This window comes from Bombus terrestris, chromosome 16, assembly GCF_910591885.1.
Source record: "Bombus terrestris chromosome 16, iyBomTerr1.2, whole genome shotgun sequence".
In the NCBI taxonomy this organism is placed as follows: domain Eukaryota; kingdom Metazoa; phylum Arthropoda; class Insecta; order Hymenoptera; family Apidae; genus Bombus; species Bombus terrestris.
In genome coordinates, this window is record NC_063284.1 from 2049915 (window position 1) to 2063446 (window position 13532).

General features: G+C 36.5%; 1 protein-coding gene across 1 annotated transcript; it reads right to left on the minus strand.

Annotated features, from left to right (window-relative positions):
- Positions 1-10362: 10362 nt before the first annotated feature.
- LOC100646044 (muscle-specific protein 20) lies at positions 10363-12305 on the minus strand. The gene is made up of 4 exons (XM_012317558.3): positions 12147-12305; positions 11229-11440; positions 10946-11066; positions 10363-10696 (listed from the first exon to the last, which is right to left on the minus strand). Exons 1-4 carry the CDS (start codon positions 12174-12176, stop codon positions 10505-10507), a joined length of 555 nt encoding a protein of 184 aa, XP_012172948.1. The 5' UTR covers positions 12177-12305; the 3' UTR covers positions 10363-10504.
- Positions 12306-13532: the final 1227 nt, after the last annotated feature.

The following is a 13532-nucleotide window of genomic DNA, read 5'->3' on the forward strand; positions in this document are numbered from 1 at the left end:
AATACAATCCCGTTGGTAAGGTAACCAAATTTAGCATGTGACTTAGCAGACGCCCTCGAGACACTTGCACGCACGATGACTCAGCCTGAACAGAGGAGAACGGAATCGAAGGAAGAAGACGAAGGGGTAAAACTGACTGGGTAGGGGAACTGACTGCAGAGAAAAAATAATTGCTAGTGGTCTTCATTGCACAAGAGACTTCCACTGATTTTTGGGATGCCTGGTTTGGTTATGAATTCTCTAAGATAGCCTATTATGTTGGTAGGATTGAGAAACAATGGTGGCAAGGATTAATTTTTCTTTACAAAGTTTCTTTGCATTTGATAATTTGATTTTTGGATCTACATTTAAGTTTAATGAGACTTTAGTTATTTAGGGATATGAATTATGATTCTTTTCTGAGTGTGTTGGGTTAAAGATAAGTTATGTTAAGTTTGAAACGTCTCTCGCACTGTAAATTACATCGAAATTGAGTCCAACTTGCTAAGGTTAGATTTACATCAATCTGAATGGAGGTTAGGATTCGTTTTGGATTAGTTTATTCGTAATTTGGATTAAGTTTGACAATTTAAATTTATCATAACATAATTTTGATAACTAGAGCCCGATTTAAAATTCCAAACTTGATATTCCTTAACTTATATCCACGATGAACCAAATTCCCTAACTTATTCGAGCTATGAGTTCACTAAGATTGGGCTCCAATCTAAGTTAGTGTCGTGCCGGGTTTAAGTATCTGTCTTAAGTAGCTGTCTTTCACGTACTAAGTTCCAACTTAGTACATCTTAACTTATATCCACAGTGAACCAAATTATCAATCTATACTCTGAATTCGGGATTCACCATGATTGGATTCCAGTATAAGTTAGCCTCGTGCCGGGTCTAAGTTAAGCCTGCATTTAATCTAGACTATCTTTTGCAATAGTCCTTGGTCCGGTCGTGGTTAGGTCAGGGTTGGATCGGAATTAGAGGTAAATAAAGTCTGACAGGAGGTTCTCGATGTAAATCTCGAGTACTTAGGGTATTTTTTCCAATAATCCTTGGTCCAGTCTAAATTTAGTCCGGCCATAATGTTGTTCCTAAACGAAGTTCAAGTTTATTATAACTTAACTCCGGCAGTCATTTTAAAGTTTTCGTCGTTTGGATATACTTTGTCCGAAATAAATTGAGGATTATATTCGTTTTAGAGCCACGTTAAGCTCAAATAGATCGGTATAACTGAATTTCGGTTCAAAATTTATCCAATTTATTGAATAAGTAGAAATATTCCATTGATCAGGCTGAACATTTTTATTTCTGTGTTTGTATCTCTTTGTTTCTATTCATTTTTTCTTTTCTTTCTTTTTTTTGGGATAATAAAAATGTAATATGACGTACCACTGATGTAATGTTTTGTTGGATCTTGAATCATGATACCTATTGTTCATTTCAATGTTTAGTTTGGAACAAAATTATGATCATTTTTTTTTCTTTTTTAATTTGGTAACCTTAATAGGATTTTTTTAATTTGATAGAGATTTGTAAGAAATTTGTCTCATAGTTTACAGTTTTACAAACGTAGTATCCTGATTAATGTCATGGCTTTACTCAAGTGAACGACCTACTTACAAAATGTTGCAGTTTGGCACAAACACAATAGCTCTCATTGAAAGAGATTGATCACAAGGAATTTTCATTATAAGATATGCTACTCTAACAGTGGATTAATAATTAAGTGGATTTAATGATTACTTCCGTTTTAAATGAATACAAATATTATTTCGGTTCTTGCAACATTGTAGCTTTAGGTTATACGTTTAACACAAGTACAACTGTGACTACGTTTGAATTTGGTTTGATCAGGTTTGAATTAAATTTGGACTAGGTTTCACCAAGTTTGGGTTTCATTTAAAATGAAAACTTCCACCATTGTCATGTTTGAATGTGGTTTGATCAAGTTTGAACTAGGTTTGAATAAAATTTGGGTTAGGTTTCATCAAGTTTGAGTTTCATTTAAAATGAAAATTTCCACCATGGTCACGTTTGAATGTGGTTTGATCAAGTTTGAACTAGGTTTGAACTAGGTATATGAATTTTGCACATATACGCAAAATTTGGCAAAAGTTTGAGTTAGATTTAAGGTAGATTTGCGTAAGTTTGAACAGAGGTGGATATAGATTAGGTTCGAATAACTATAATAATAGTAACTCGAGATAAGTTTAAAGTAGATGCACAGTTTCAAACACCCAAGAGTCTGCGAAGGCGAAGAGTTACTTCGCGGTTGTTAAAAGTAGAATCGAGACACAATGATTAGTGACGAATTATACATTTCGCAAACTGGTGATTCACTAACTCTATCTTGGCTAGAACAAGATAGTTGGCCACAGTATTCTCGTGCATTCCACGTAAACAATTTTCTTAAATCCTTAAGATCTCGCTTTCTTCCTGTTTGTTCGCTGCAACAATGTCATATGAAAATACTTGAAATTCCTAGAATAAATACTTTAATCTAGTATATTCCAACAAATAGAAATCTTCAGATTTTGTCAGAATACCTTTAAAAAATTGTCTCAGTGTCAATTAACGAAATCAAAATTATTATTATTTAATTCGTCAAAAATCTAGGAATCCAGAAATTCGATGTAATAGTTACGACAAAAAAAAAGGACGGAATCGAGGAAACACTTTGCAGGGCGACAAGAAATCTGGTACAGCTCACGGGAGTTAATTATTGGAAGATTTACGACGCAGTTTCCGCTAGCCCGTTGCCTATCAATCACAGTGAAATATGCGACCCATTCGCCATCGAATTTTGGCTGATCGAATTTATCGTGCTGGAGAATTTATGTAAGAAATTTGGCTGCAATGTGCCACTAAACCGTTACTGTAATTTCCATAATATTAATCATTTTATACGTCTCAGTACTTCCTTGAAAGGAAAAAGATGACGCATTATTTGCCGAGATAATTGTCACCAAAGAAAGCTCTAATTCTTATGTTTACGCGCTTACTCGTACGTAGTTAAATATAGAGATTCATTATTCACTAGAAACTACTCTGCCAATATTACTTGGATAATCTTCAATTCCATTTTCCAATGACACAGTCAGCATCCTAATTTTGATGCAATTTCGCACACTTTGTTGTGGCCGCCACACGTCGAACATCTAGCTTAATTACCTGCCATTGTTGATCAGCTTTTGCGATGTAACGTTCGCCGAATTAATCGCTCGGTTTCACATATGAATCGTTAATTCGAATTGATGTAGCCATGTTCTATTAAATGATACTCTATTTTGGAAATATTAATTATTGACCGTTAGGATATAAAGAAAGATATTCTCTCGCCCTTTTCGTTAGCCCAAATCTACTCCAATGTGATATTTCCGATAAAAATTATTCCCGAACATTTTTAATCCTAACCTAACTTAACCACATCATGATTCCTATTTAATGAAATTCTCCAGAAAGCACCATTTAATATCTAACTTAACCTACTTTTTCTCCCAATCTAGACCCAACCCAGACCCAATATAACATCTTCAATGAGTCTTTATCCGAAACTTTTGTAATCCGAATCTAACCTAACCTCGTCATAATCCCTGATTCAACGCAAAAAAAAAAAATAATAGTAAAACAAAGTAAATAATAGTAACTAGTAAATAAAAGTATGTCAAGAATTTTTACAAAGGAACGTTTAAAGTCTATCTTAACATACTTTTATTCCTAACCTCCATTCACGTTCAGTAATCTATCCTAATCAAAGACACAACACAAATCTCTGTGTTAATCTCTTAACGTCTTGGGTCGATTCCTCAACCGACTCGCCGCTCGTTAATCGCTCATTAACGCATTCGTTAAACGTGACAAAACAGATTAGTCGGCCCTTGTCGCACGTGCGACAATTTATTTCGCGGCCGCGGATATTTCGGTGGCCAATAAAGTTTCCTCAATAATGATGATATCTGATAGGGATCCGATAATAGAAAGGCAGACTAGAAGTTAGGCAGCCGGCCCAGTTTTTCACGTAGCCGTAACAACGCGCGCGCGAACGCACGGGCTCACGCTGACAAATATTTTTCAAGGTAACCTAAGCTGAAATATACCACCTCGACTCCTCTGCATAGCCGATTTAATAATTCCCCCCTCTGGCTGCCAATTCCAAGTCCGCTCACTTGTTACATTAGAGTGACATAATGACTCGGTCGCACGCGAATCACTCTGGACACTCTCGCGAACGCGTTACGCAAGCCGCGGTCGCGTGACGAAATAACACCGTGATCTCGGTTGTGTGGGCTTGACTTTGCTGGAAATATAGGATTGTTTCTCGGAAATGATTTTTTAATATTTGGAGTTAGAGTTTCAGAACTTTTAAGGCTATCGCAATGTTTTTAGAGCCAATCTTAATTAATATCAGTGACAGATTAGATTGAGGTTAGGTTTCTGTTATACAAACAAAGTCTTTATGATTTTAGAATTAAGAATATTTGGCTCCTTGGAAGATGCATTTTTAACCATGGACTTTTGGGATTTTTCAATTTTGGAGAGTACTGTAGCCATTTGTTTACTAATATCAAGCAAGTTTATATTGTGATTTGTCGAAACTAGAACGTAGTTCCGATTCAAAGAAATTTCGAGAAACAAAGAAACCGAGAAGTTGGCCCGCCATTTCGCCTGCTGAAATATGAATATGTCATCCGAGAGATTCGAATGTCATATGCAGTTTCTAAACGTCCTACAAATGCCAGGAATTGCATACGCGGTGTAACATGAATTCAGGAATAATGCACCATAGTTGGCATGAAAAACGAGCGAGGCGATCCTCGTTAACCACTATCTTGTACGTCAAAAACCTCGACTACAGCAACCATTATTTTAAAGTAACTTTGAATCAATAACGCGAGAGTTAAACATCTCGATAAGCGATAATACGTTATTTTTAAACATAAATATTGTACTCAAATTTTCAAACTCTAAATCGAAAAATTCCAGTTCTCAAATTTTAATCCAAATTTCAAATTATCAAACTTTCAAATTTTCAAATTATCAAACTTTCAAATTTTCAAATTATCAAACTTTCAAATTTTCAAATTTTCAAGTTATCAAACTTTCAAATTTTCAAATTATCAAATTTTCAAATTTTCAAATTTCAAACTTTCAAATTTTCAAATTATCAAACTTTCAAATTTTCAAATTATCAAACTTTCAAATTTTCAAATTTTCAAATTATCAAATTTTCAAATTTTCAAATTTCAAACTTTCAAATTTTCAAATTATCAAACTTTCAAATTTTCAAATTAAGGTGCAGGAAATTTCGAATTTTCAAAAGTACGAATCTAAAAGTTCAAATTTTCAAATTTGACGATCTAGATTTTTCGCAATAACTCTGTTGTGATCGAGGAGAAATTTTCCTCTCCTGATGGAATTAAACGACATCCAACTGATTAAAATTTCCAACAATTTTTTTCGACAGCATCCAAAATCGTCTCACCCTCGCATCGTTTTATTTAAACGTAGTAGCTAAATATATTGTTCGTACATTGTTTACAATCTCCTTAGATCACTACAATATTTAAATCGTGCATCGCGTAACCAATCGGTGCCAAGATTTGTAAATTGGGAAATTTAGTAAGAGACGAGTTGTAGAAATTTAATACGAAATCACTCAAATTAACTCTCTGCATCTTGAAGAATACCGGTAGGAAAGGGTTTTAAATTAAATCCTGGTGCCGGATGCTACGACTATGGCTGGCGCCATATCAAAAGGCACAGTTGCTTCTCACGCCAAGTATGTAAGAAATGAGAACGACTACCTCGATCATGTCTATTCCTGAGTCCAAGTTTCCTACCCTGCTCAACTTCGTTTCATTTTATTTCACGTTCACCACCAAGAAAAAGTTACAAGTCGCGACAATCTCATTTCGAGGTTAGTTGGCCATTTTTCAATCAAACCTGTTTACCCTCTCCTGTCAACTTCGTGCATACCACTTGAAACGTTCAGGAACGTTTGAAACGTTCTCGTGTTTGTATATCGTTCCAGGAAATGAGATGCGTTTCAAAGATGAAAGATTTAAGACGGTGTCTTGATATCTGAAAGTAAAACCGCGCCATTTGTAGATCCCTTCCGTTTCTTTTTTTTTCAATATGGAGGCCAACTGAATCAGAATGCCAGGTTAATTTAATTTAGATTTCTTTTCCAAACCTGGATTATCAATTAATAAAATTAATAATTGAAAATTACTAGCGTCTATGTCTATGTGCTACACCCGAAAACATTGAAATGTACGGATGGTGCAATAAATACTACTACTGTACTACCGCCAGTAGCGCTTATCTCTTTTTTTAATCGAGAAGGTAGAATTTTTTAAAATGTGTTGTTCGGTGGTTAATTCTTTGCTGTACAGTTTATTTGGAAAAATATTTCAGCAATTATTAGTTTCAGTATCTTTGTAATCAAAAAATAAAAATTTTTAAATACAGAACAATTAAAAGATACAATTTTTGCAAACACAAGTCGTTTCAAGTCATTCGTCTTTGTACTTTTTATCCGGAAATGCTTTTTATTGTTTTAATTTCAATATCAGAATATAAAATACACTATGGTTGATGTAAAGTCATCTACTTGCAATTACGCCTGAACTACGATATTTTCCCAACTCCGCTATCCACCTCGTAGTGCCATCTTCTTGAAACGAATGTAAACACTTTCGTAGACCATACGATGGTAAACATAATATTACCATTGCAATTAAACATACTCTCCAATTAAATTACTAATTTAATTTTATACTATTGATATTCGCCTAATGTTTTGCACAAAAAGCAATATTCGTCGTCTTTTTCCTGTTGCATGTAATTATAAAGATTAGGTTTTTACACAAAATTAATTTTTAATGAAAAAATTATTTTACAGGAGAAAACAGTTTCCAAATTTTCTATGATGCTAGAATCTATGACGACAATCAGGATTATGGCAACTAAAGTTGTTTACTTGTGGAAAAATACGCTTCTTGCATATAACTGTATTAATAGTAATAATAATAATATGATAAACAAGTAGAGGGGCATGCTAAGATAAAATAAGACTACGTCAACTTGTTTTATTTCTTATTTAAAATGTTGTACATCATTTTTTATTTTTTTTTTCTTTTATTTCCTCTTTATGATTTTACAATTTAAATTTAGAAATGCAACATATGGACTAAATGAAAGTCCTTTAAAGGTGCCTGTTATAAATACATGTGATTACATTCGCACCTAACCATGATACGATTCCTATCTTTATCCATAAGATTTATTATACTTATCCACGTCAATTTGTCTACATAATTCACCAGAATATTACATTTTCCCGCCTCCAAAATTCCAATTCAATTCCAACAGCCATCCCCCGTCAATCGATCTAAAATTAGATTCTGAATTTTAAATCAAGAGCTTTTAATTTTGAATCTTCTGGAATCCTTTATCCTGAACTTTTATAATTTCAACCAAAAACTGGCCAAAGGAAATGAAATTCCCCTTCCAAGAAGAATGCTCTATACAATTTTTAAGAATGCCGAAACCTAAAAATTCGTCTAAATGAGGGACCAATAAATGATGGTTTTAAAATTTGTGGAATCTCTTACAACGAAATTTCAAAACCTAACCTAAGCCACAACCAAAGAAAATCTCCTTGCAGAGAATCCTCTATAGAATTCTATACGACACCAAATCTAAAAAATTCTTTCAAACGAAATATTTTCTGCGTCAAATTTTCTGCAATCTGTCTACTCTAAAATTCGTGATTCTAACCTAAACCATAGCGAAGAATAATTAAGTTGCGCTTGCGAGGAATGCTGTATACATTTTTATAATACAAGTCGACTAGCGCGCGCGGGCTTTTTCAAATTTCAAATTTCGCATTCTAAGCTAAAGATTAAGTTCTAATTAATTTCTATCGTTCGAGAAGTCCTGTAAAATTAATACGTAGAACTTCACCACCAAAGACACCAAATCGTTCTTCGTCTACCGTTTAGAAAATGAAAAACACACCACGACTTTTACCAGAGAAACGAATTATGCGACAGATTTCCAAACGTTTATAGTTGGCAGTAAACAATAATTTTTCATTCTGTAAATAACACCGCTATACCCACAGAGTCTAGTGCAGCGGATACATAGATGTCGCCAATCTCGAGTCCTCCTATTTCATAGCCTATTTCATAACCGATACGTTTAATTATTCGTGATCGAATCGTTAAAGCTGTCGCTGAACGCAATATGGTCGAGACTGTCAAAGGTTATTAGAAACGATGATGGAAGACGTTCCTTCGCCGCTTTTCCAGAATTGTGCGGCGTAGATTCGCGCATCTGGAGTAAACGAAAATAATTTTAGACCGGCCTGTTACGTCGAAGGCCGTGGCAAACTCTCGAATCTCGCGGCAGATGTGTCTACAACCGCTATACACAATGCTAATTACAATATCACTATTTTCGTGTCGTCTCGAAGTCGGAAGCCAACACGTCTCGCTGTGATTTCAATTTACTTCCACCTGTTGTTTATCGTCAGAAAATCATTTTTTTTTATTATTATTATTATTATTCTCGTAACACGTGGATGTTTCGAGATTAAGTTGGAAATAATTTGTCCTGGTAGCGAAGATTTGTCCGAACGAATATCGTGATAAATTTTAGGTCCGCGATCCACCGATTCTTCTAACCTTTCAGTTTCGAAACGAAAGTTTCTAGGTATTTAGGTTCGAAAATTGTATTTACAAATTTCAAACTAGACATTTTTACGAGATCTCGAACTTTAAAATTTCTACTGGGAAACGTCCGCGATTTTTAAATTGACGATATTTCGAATATTTCGAAATCTTCCGAATAGCAGAATTTCTCGATGTTCGCGTTAAAAATCCTCGAAATTCGCGCGTCTGAAACTCGAAATCTTTGCGATAGCTGAAATCGTTATCCGAGGCTTTCAGTTATCCCCTAAACTCGAAATGTCTAATTTCCAATACCGTTGTGTTGGCAACTAAGTGATTGCGGATTTTCTCATTACCACCTAACGAGAAGACCCGCAATCACTTAGTTGCCAACCCAATACAAACTACACAAATTCCTAAAAAATTCAGTTACTCGTGACGAGTTTAGCTTCTACTCGAGTAGAAGCAAAGTTTTTATCGAATACGATAGCCTGAGTCGAATTGTATCTATAAAACAAAGATTGTGGCTACATTTGCCAGAACAACGGATGTATGAAACCGGTTCAAACATTGTCAAACATTCGTTGTACACAGGCACCAGCCATTCAGAATCGAAATGACAGCAGAGAAATTTCTTACAAATCCACCAACTACATGATGCATCTACGCTTCAACAGATAATACGTCGTGTTTAATAAATCTCGTTGTTTCTGCCCATTAACAAACTCCTACATGATTATTCTGACTTAAACCGAATAGAATGCAGTCGTTCGTTTATTTGCTTCCCTTTCTATTGGAAACACAAGAGTCTAGACTTTCTGTAAATCATCGTAACCTTCGAGCACCGATGTATTTTTATTTCCAGCGTTCTAATTATACTGTGAGAATGTGGTCACGCGATTTGCCAGAATTCTCTCGTTTCTCTACTATTCCTCAAAATTCCTTCTATCTTCCCTTTGTTTCTTTTTTCCACCGTTGTTCCTCATTCAGCTTAACGTTGATCGAGTTTAATCATCGATTAAACGCACCAGTGACCACAGAAACGAATCTATAATAGAAATGCTGGAACACGAGGTCTCTGTGATTTCTGTTGTCTGAAAATTTCTATCCTTCGTCCTTCTTTTTCCCTTTCTTCTTATCTTTTATTTCGCGCGATCGATGCAACATCGATCGATGTGAATCATCGATCGAAATGAAATTGAAAAGCGTCAGTGACGACAAACACAAGGACGAACGTAGACACTCGGAGGAACGAGGTCCCTGTTGTCTGAAAATTTTTATCCTTCGTCCTTCTTTTCCCCCTTTTTTTTTTTTTTTTTGTTTTTTATTTCGCGCGATCGATGCAACATCGATCGAATCGAAATGAAATTGAAACGCGCCAGTGACGACAAACACAAGGACGAGCGTAGAGACTCGGAGGAACGAGGTCCCAGTGAAGTTGAAGTTTCGAAAATAATCGCGATAATTCGGGAATTGGCGTTATTCAGAGACGAAAAAGACGTGGATCTGGACGTTGATGTTTCTATAAAACACTGGCAACCGCTTTAAAAACGCTGTTAACGTCGATCCGGAATGACCACCGTCGCGTTTGTAGTATTTTTACACCAGCCTCGAGAATACTCTAGAAACCGTGGAAAATTTCGAATGACGAAACGACACGCGGCAATGACCTAATAAGGGCGAGGATAGATACAACCAGTTCTTTGTTAAATAACAAATATATATTATATATATTATTTAATTACAAAATACAAAATAAATACATAATATATATATTTATATACATGGTACATACAAAGTATAAATTTTCTTTAATCTAAACCTGTTGATATCGCGTTGATTCACTTTCCTAAGAGGATCTTGCGGGTGGCACCGATACTTTGGCCGGATTGGGTGGCACCTTTGTTTGAACCGGCCTGCAGACCGATCATCGTCTCACCGGCGCGCAATTGTTCCTCGGTGAACTCGCGTTTGCATTCCTCGGCAGGTTTAGGTCCCAGATATGGTCCTTTCCATTCTGGATGCTTGTACGTCTGTGGAGAAGATTTTATTCGCAATTTAGCGAAACCTCTCGTGGAATGATCAGAGGATCAAAGTAATGCGGAAAGCTATTACGGAGATCAAGCTAAAACATTGTATTCTGTTACGGTAGTTAGACACTGGGACGATTGGAAATTAGAGATCGTAGATGACACGGAACTAAACTAAATAATCCACTCGATGGCATAATCAGGCCACGCGCCTATTAAATACCGCTGATCCGGTTTTTACATTAAACTTACCGTACGACCAAGAGCAAAGAGGGTCGTCACCACCTGTGCGATGTCTTTCTTCTCCCACAAGTCGACCGTTTGGAACACGTCAACGTCGTTCACGCCGTATTCTTTCAAAGCTTTCTGGAACCTGATAGTATGAATATTTATACAAATTAGTATTTTTATCAATATCATTCAAAAGAAAGGGGGACTTACAGCAGATGCAAAATATTTTCGGGTGTACGTGTTTTTACAGCTTCAAACATTCAAACTTATTCTAACTTCTAGGTGATTTCCAAAATAGACTTACGAGTTGATATTTTCCATCATTTTGAATTGACCACCGCTGCTATTGATCTTGGAGACGGATCCAGGGGAGATCTTGTTCATCAAATGGCACAACACCTGTCCATCCTTGAGGACATCTTCGAACGCTTCACCTGGTGGGAATTTCTTGCCCAAGATCGACTCGATCCATTCTTGGGCCTCCTTTTCCTGCTCTGGGTTACGCTTTGCAGCGATCTGCAACGAGACAATCGGGTGAAATCACTGTTTTCGCGAACCATCGTTAAAAAGTAAATCATCTTCGAACTGGGAATTCCCCCCAAAATATATCGGCTGTACAATTGCCAAAAAGTTCCGATAAATACCGCAAGCATTTCTTTCTCGATACTTATACAGATCACTGACAAACCATCCACGTGAAATCCTTCGAAATTTCAGGGAAAAAGAATTTTCTGGGGAACACTTGTCAAATCCAAAGAATGAGCAATTTTGAACATCGAAACCCGTGAATCTTGCCATCTGTGGTCACCGATATCGATTACGAGATTCACAATGATTTGTTTCAATCGCCAATGAAAAACACGGATATCCAGTTCGGCCCAGTTCTGAGCTGCAAAGCTCGGCCCAACCCTTTGGAACGTAGAAGCTCGCGTGAGACAAATTCATAGACTTGGGTGAAACGATTTTACGCAAATCCAGAGATTTGCATCGCGCGAATTAAAAAATTTGTCTCGTACGAGTTGGAAGATTTGCATCACACGCAAGGATTGTTGGAAAGGGTAGCAGGGACGAGCGGGATATTCATCACGATGGATGGATTCACAAGAGAGTTGACAGGATGCGACTGAGCGAAATAAAGTTGCAACGATCTCGCACAAGGCAAAATGTTTCCGGATTCTTCACGAAACGAACGTACGATGCACGAAAATCCTCGAGCTCATACCTTGGCGCGCACTTGTCGTTCGAGAGCCATCCTCGTGCTTTGCGGTGCTTGTCGAAGAGGACTGAAATGCTTGGTCCTAGAGCCGATCCCTCTTATAGTGGACGAAGATGGCGGGAACACGGCCCACGCTTTGGAGGAAACTGTCCAACACGTCGGGTGCAGACCTCGTGTGTTTCGAAAATGACGACGCCACGTACGTGTCCATGTATCTATGTTTACCAGTGTAGGAGTACATGCTTTCCGCAGTTTTCAACGATCTAATATTAGCGGCTTATTCACTTGCACGTAGAATTTCCAAAATCGCCACTGCCAAGCTGCGCCTCCACGATACGCGCGATAGTTGTTCCACGTGCGACAACATTGGAAAAATCATGCGTTCGAGTTAGGTAAATTCGATCCGGTAACTTGTATATAGTCGTTGTATTACAGTGGAGTAGGTGAGGTTGCAGCAAGTGATTACGCGCTGGAAGCTGCAAGAGGCGGAAGATTAGGATGGTTTTTCAACTTGTGCGAGTGGAGATGGGATTACCTGCTTGTTTGTGCACTTGGTCGTGAATCCGAGTTTCTATAAATTGTTGGCATTTTCGTGGTTTCGTATTCGCTGATTCGTCAGGAATTTTGGAATTTCTGTAGAGTAGATTTCGCGATTTGCACGACGCAGATTCAGGCATTTGTATCACGTAGGCGATTAAAGATGCTTTAGAAACTTGGAAAAGAGCTTTAGGAATTTGGAAATAGGTGAACCGTATGCTTGTGTATCTGCTTGTGAATTGGAATAAATTATAAATAACTTTGAAATTGAGAATTAGGTGAACTGAAATAAATTGTAACTCTTTAGTAGTCTAACTTTCAAGATTTGTGTGTCATAAATTCTGAAATTATGCATACTGTTACGATATTAGAAAGTGTTATAATAATTAACCAAACATAGTATAACTAATTTGTTGAAAGTGCTGGAATTCTGCTGCTTGTAAAATTCTTCACTAGATTGTAATAATGTTTCTCTTATTGCTGATGTATTATTTGCTCCATTTCGGTGGAAGCGCACCGTGGACTGTGGTGGGTGGTGATGGATTGAGAGGCTGACTAATTCTAGACAGTTCTCCTTCCGCTTTCTTGGTCGTATTACTTATTCACTGTGTGTTGCTTCCTTTCCGCGATTTTAATAGCTACTCGTATTAAACTTAGCTGTTTGATACTATAATAAATAAGTAACTGCATATGAAACATAGTAGGTAGATTATAGTTGCCAATAGATGAAAATTTTGTAAATAAATCTAAACTTAAATTAATTTCTAAGAAAGCTACTACACAGAATTTCAATCGCAAATTAAATTAAAAAACTGTTACATACCGCAAATAAAAGTTTCAATATGGAATTAAATT

Coding starts and splice junctions, on each gene's coding strand:
- LOC100646044 (XM_012317558.3), bottom strand. CDS start 12,176: ATGGCTCTCGAACGACAAGTGCGCGCCAAG. Junction 11,067..11,228: donor ATGATGGAAAATATCAACTC/GTAAGTCTATTT, acceptor TCATACTATCAG/GTTCCAGAAAGCTTTGAAAG. Junction 10,697..10,945: donor TCTTTGCTCTTGGTCGTACG/GTAAGTTTAATG, acceptor TCTTCTCCACAG/ACGTACAAGCATCCAGAATG.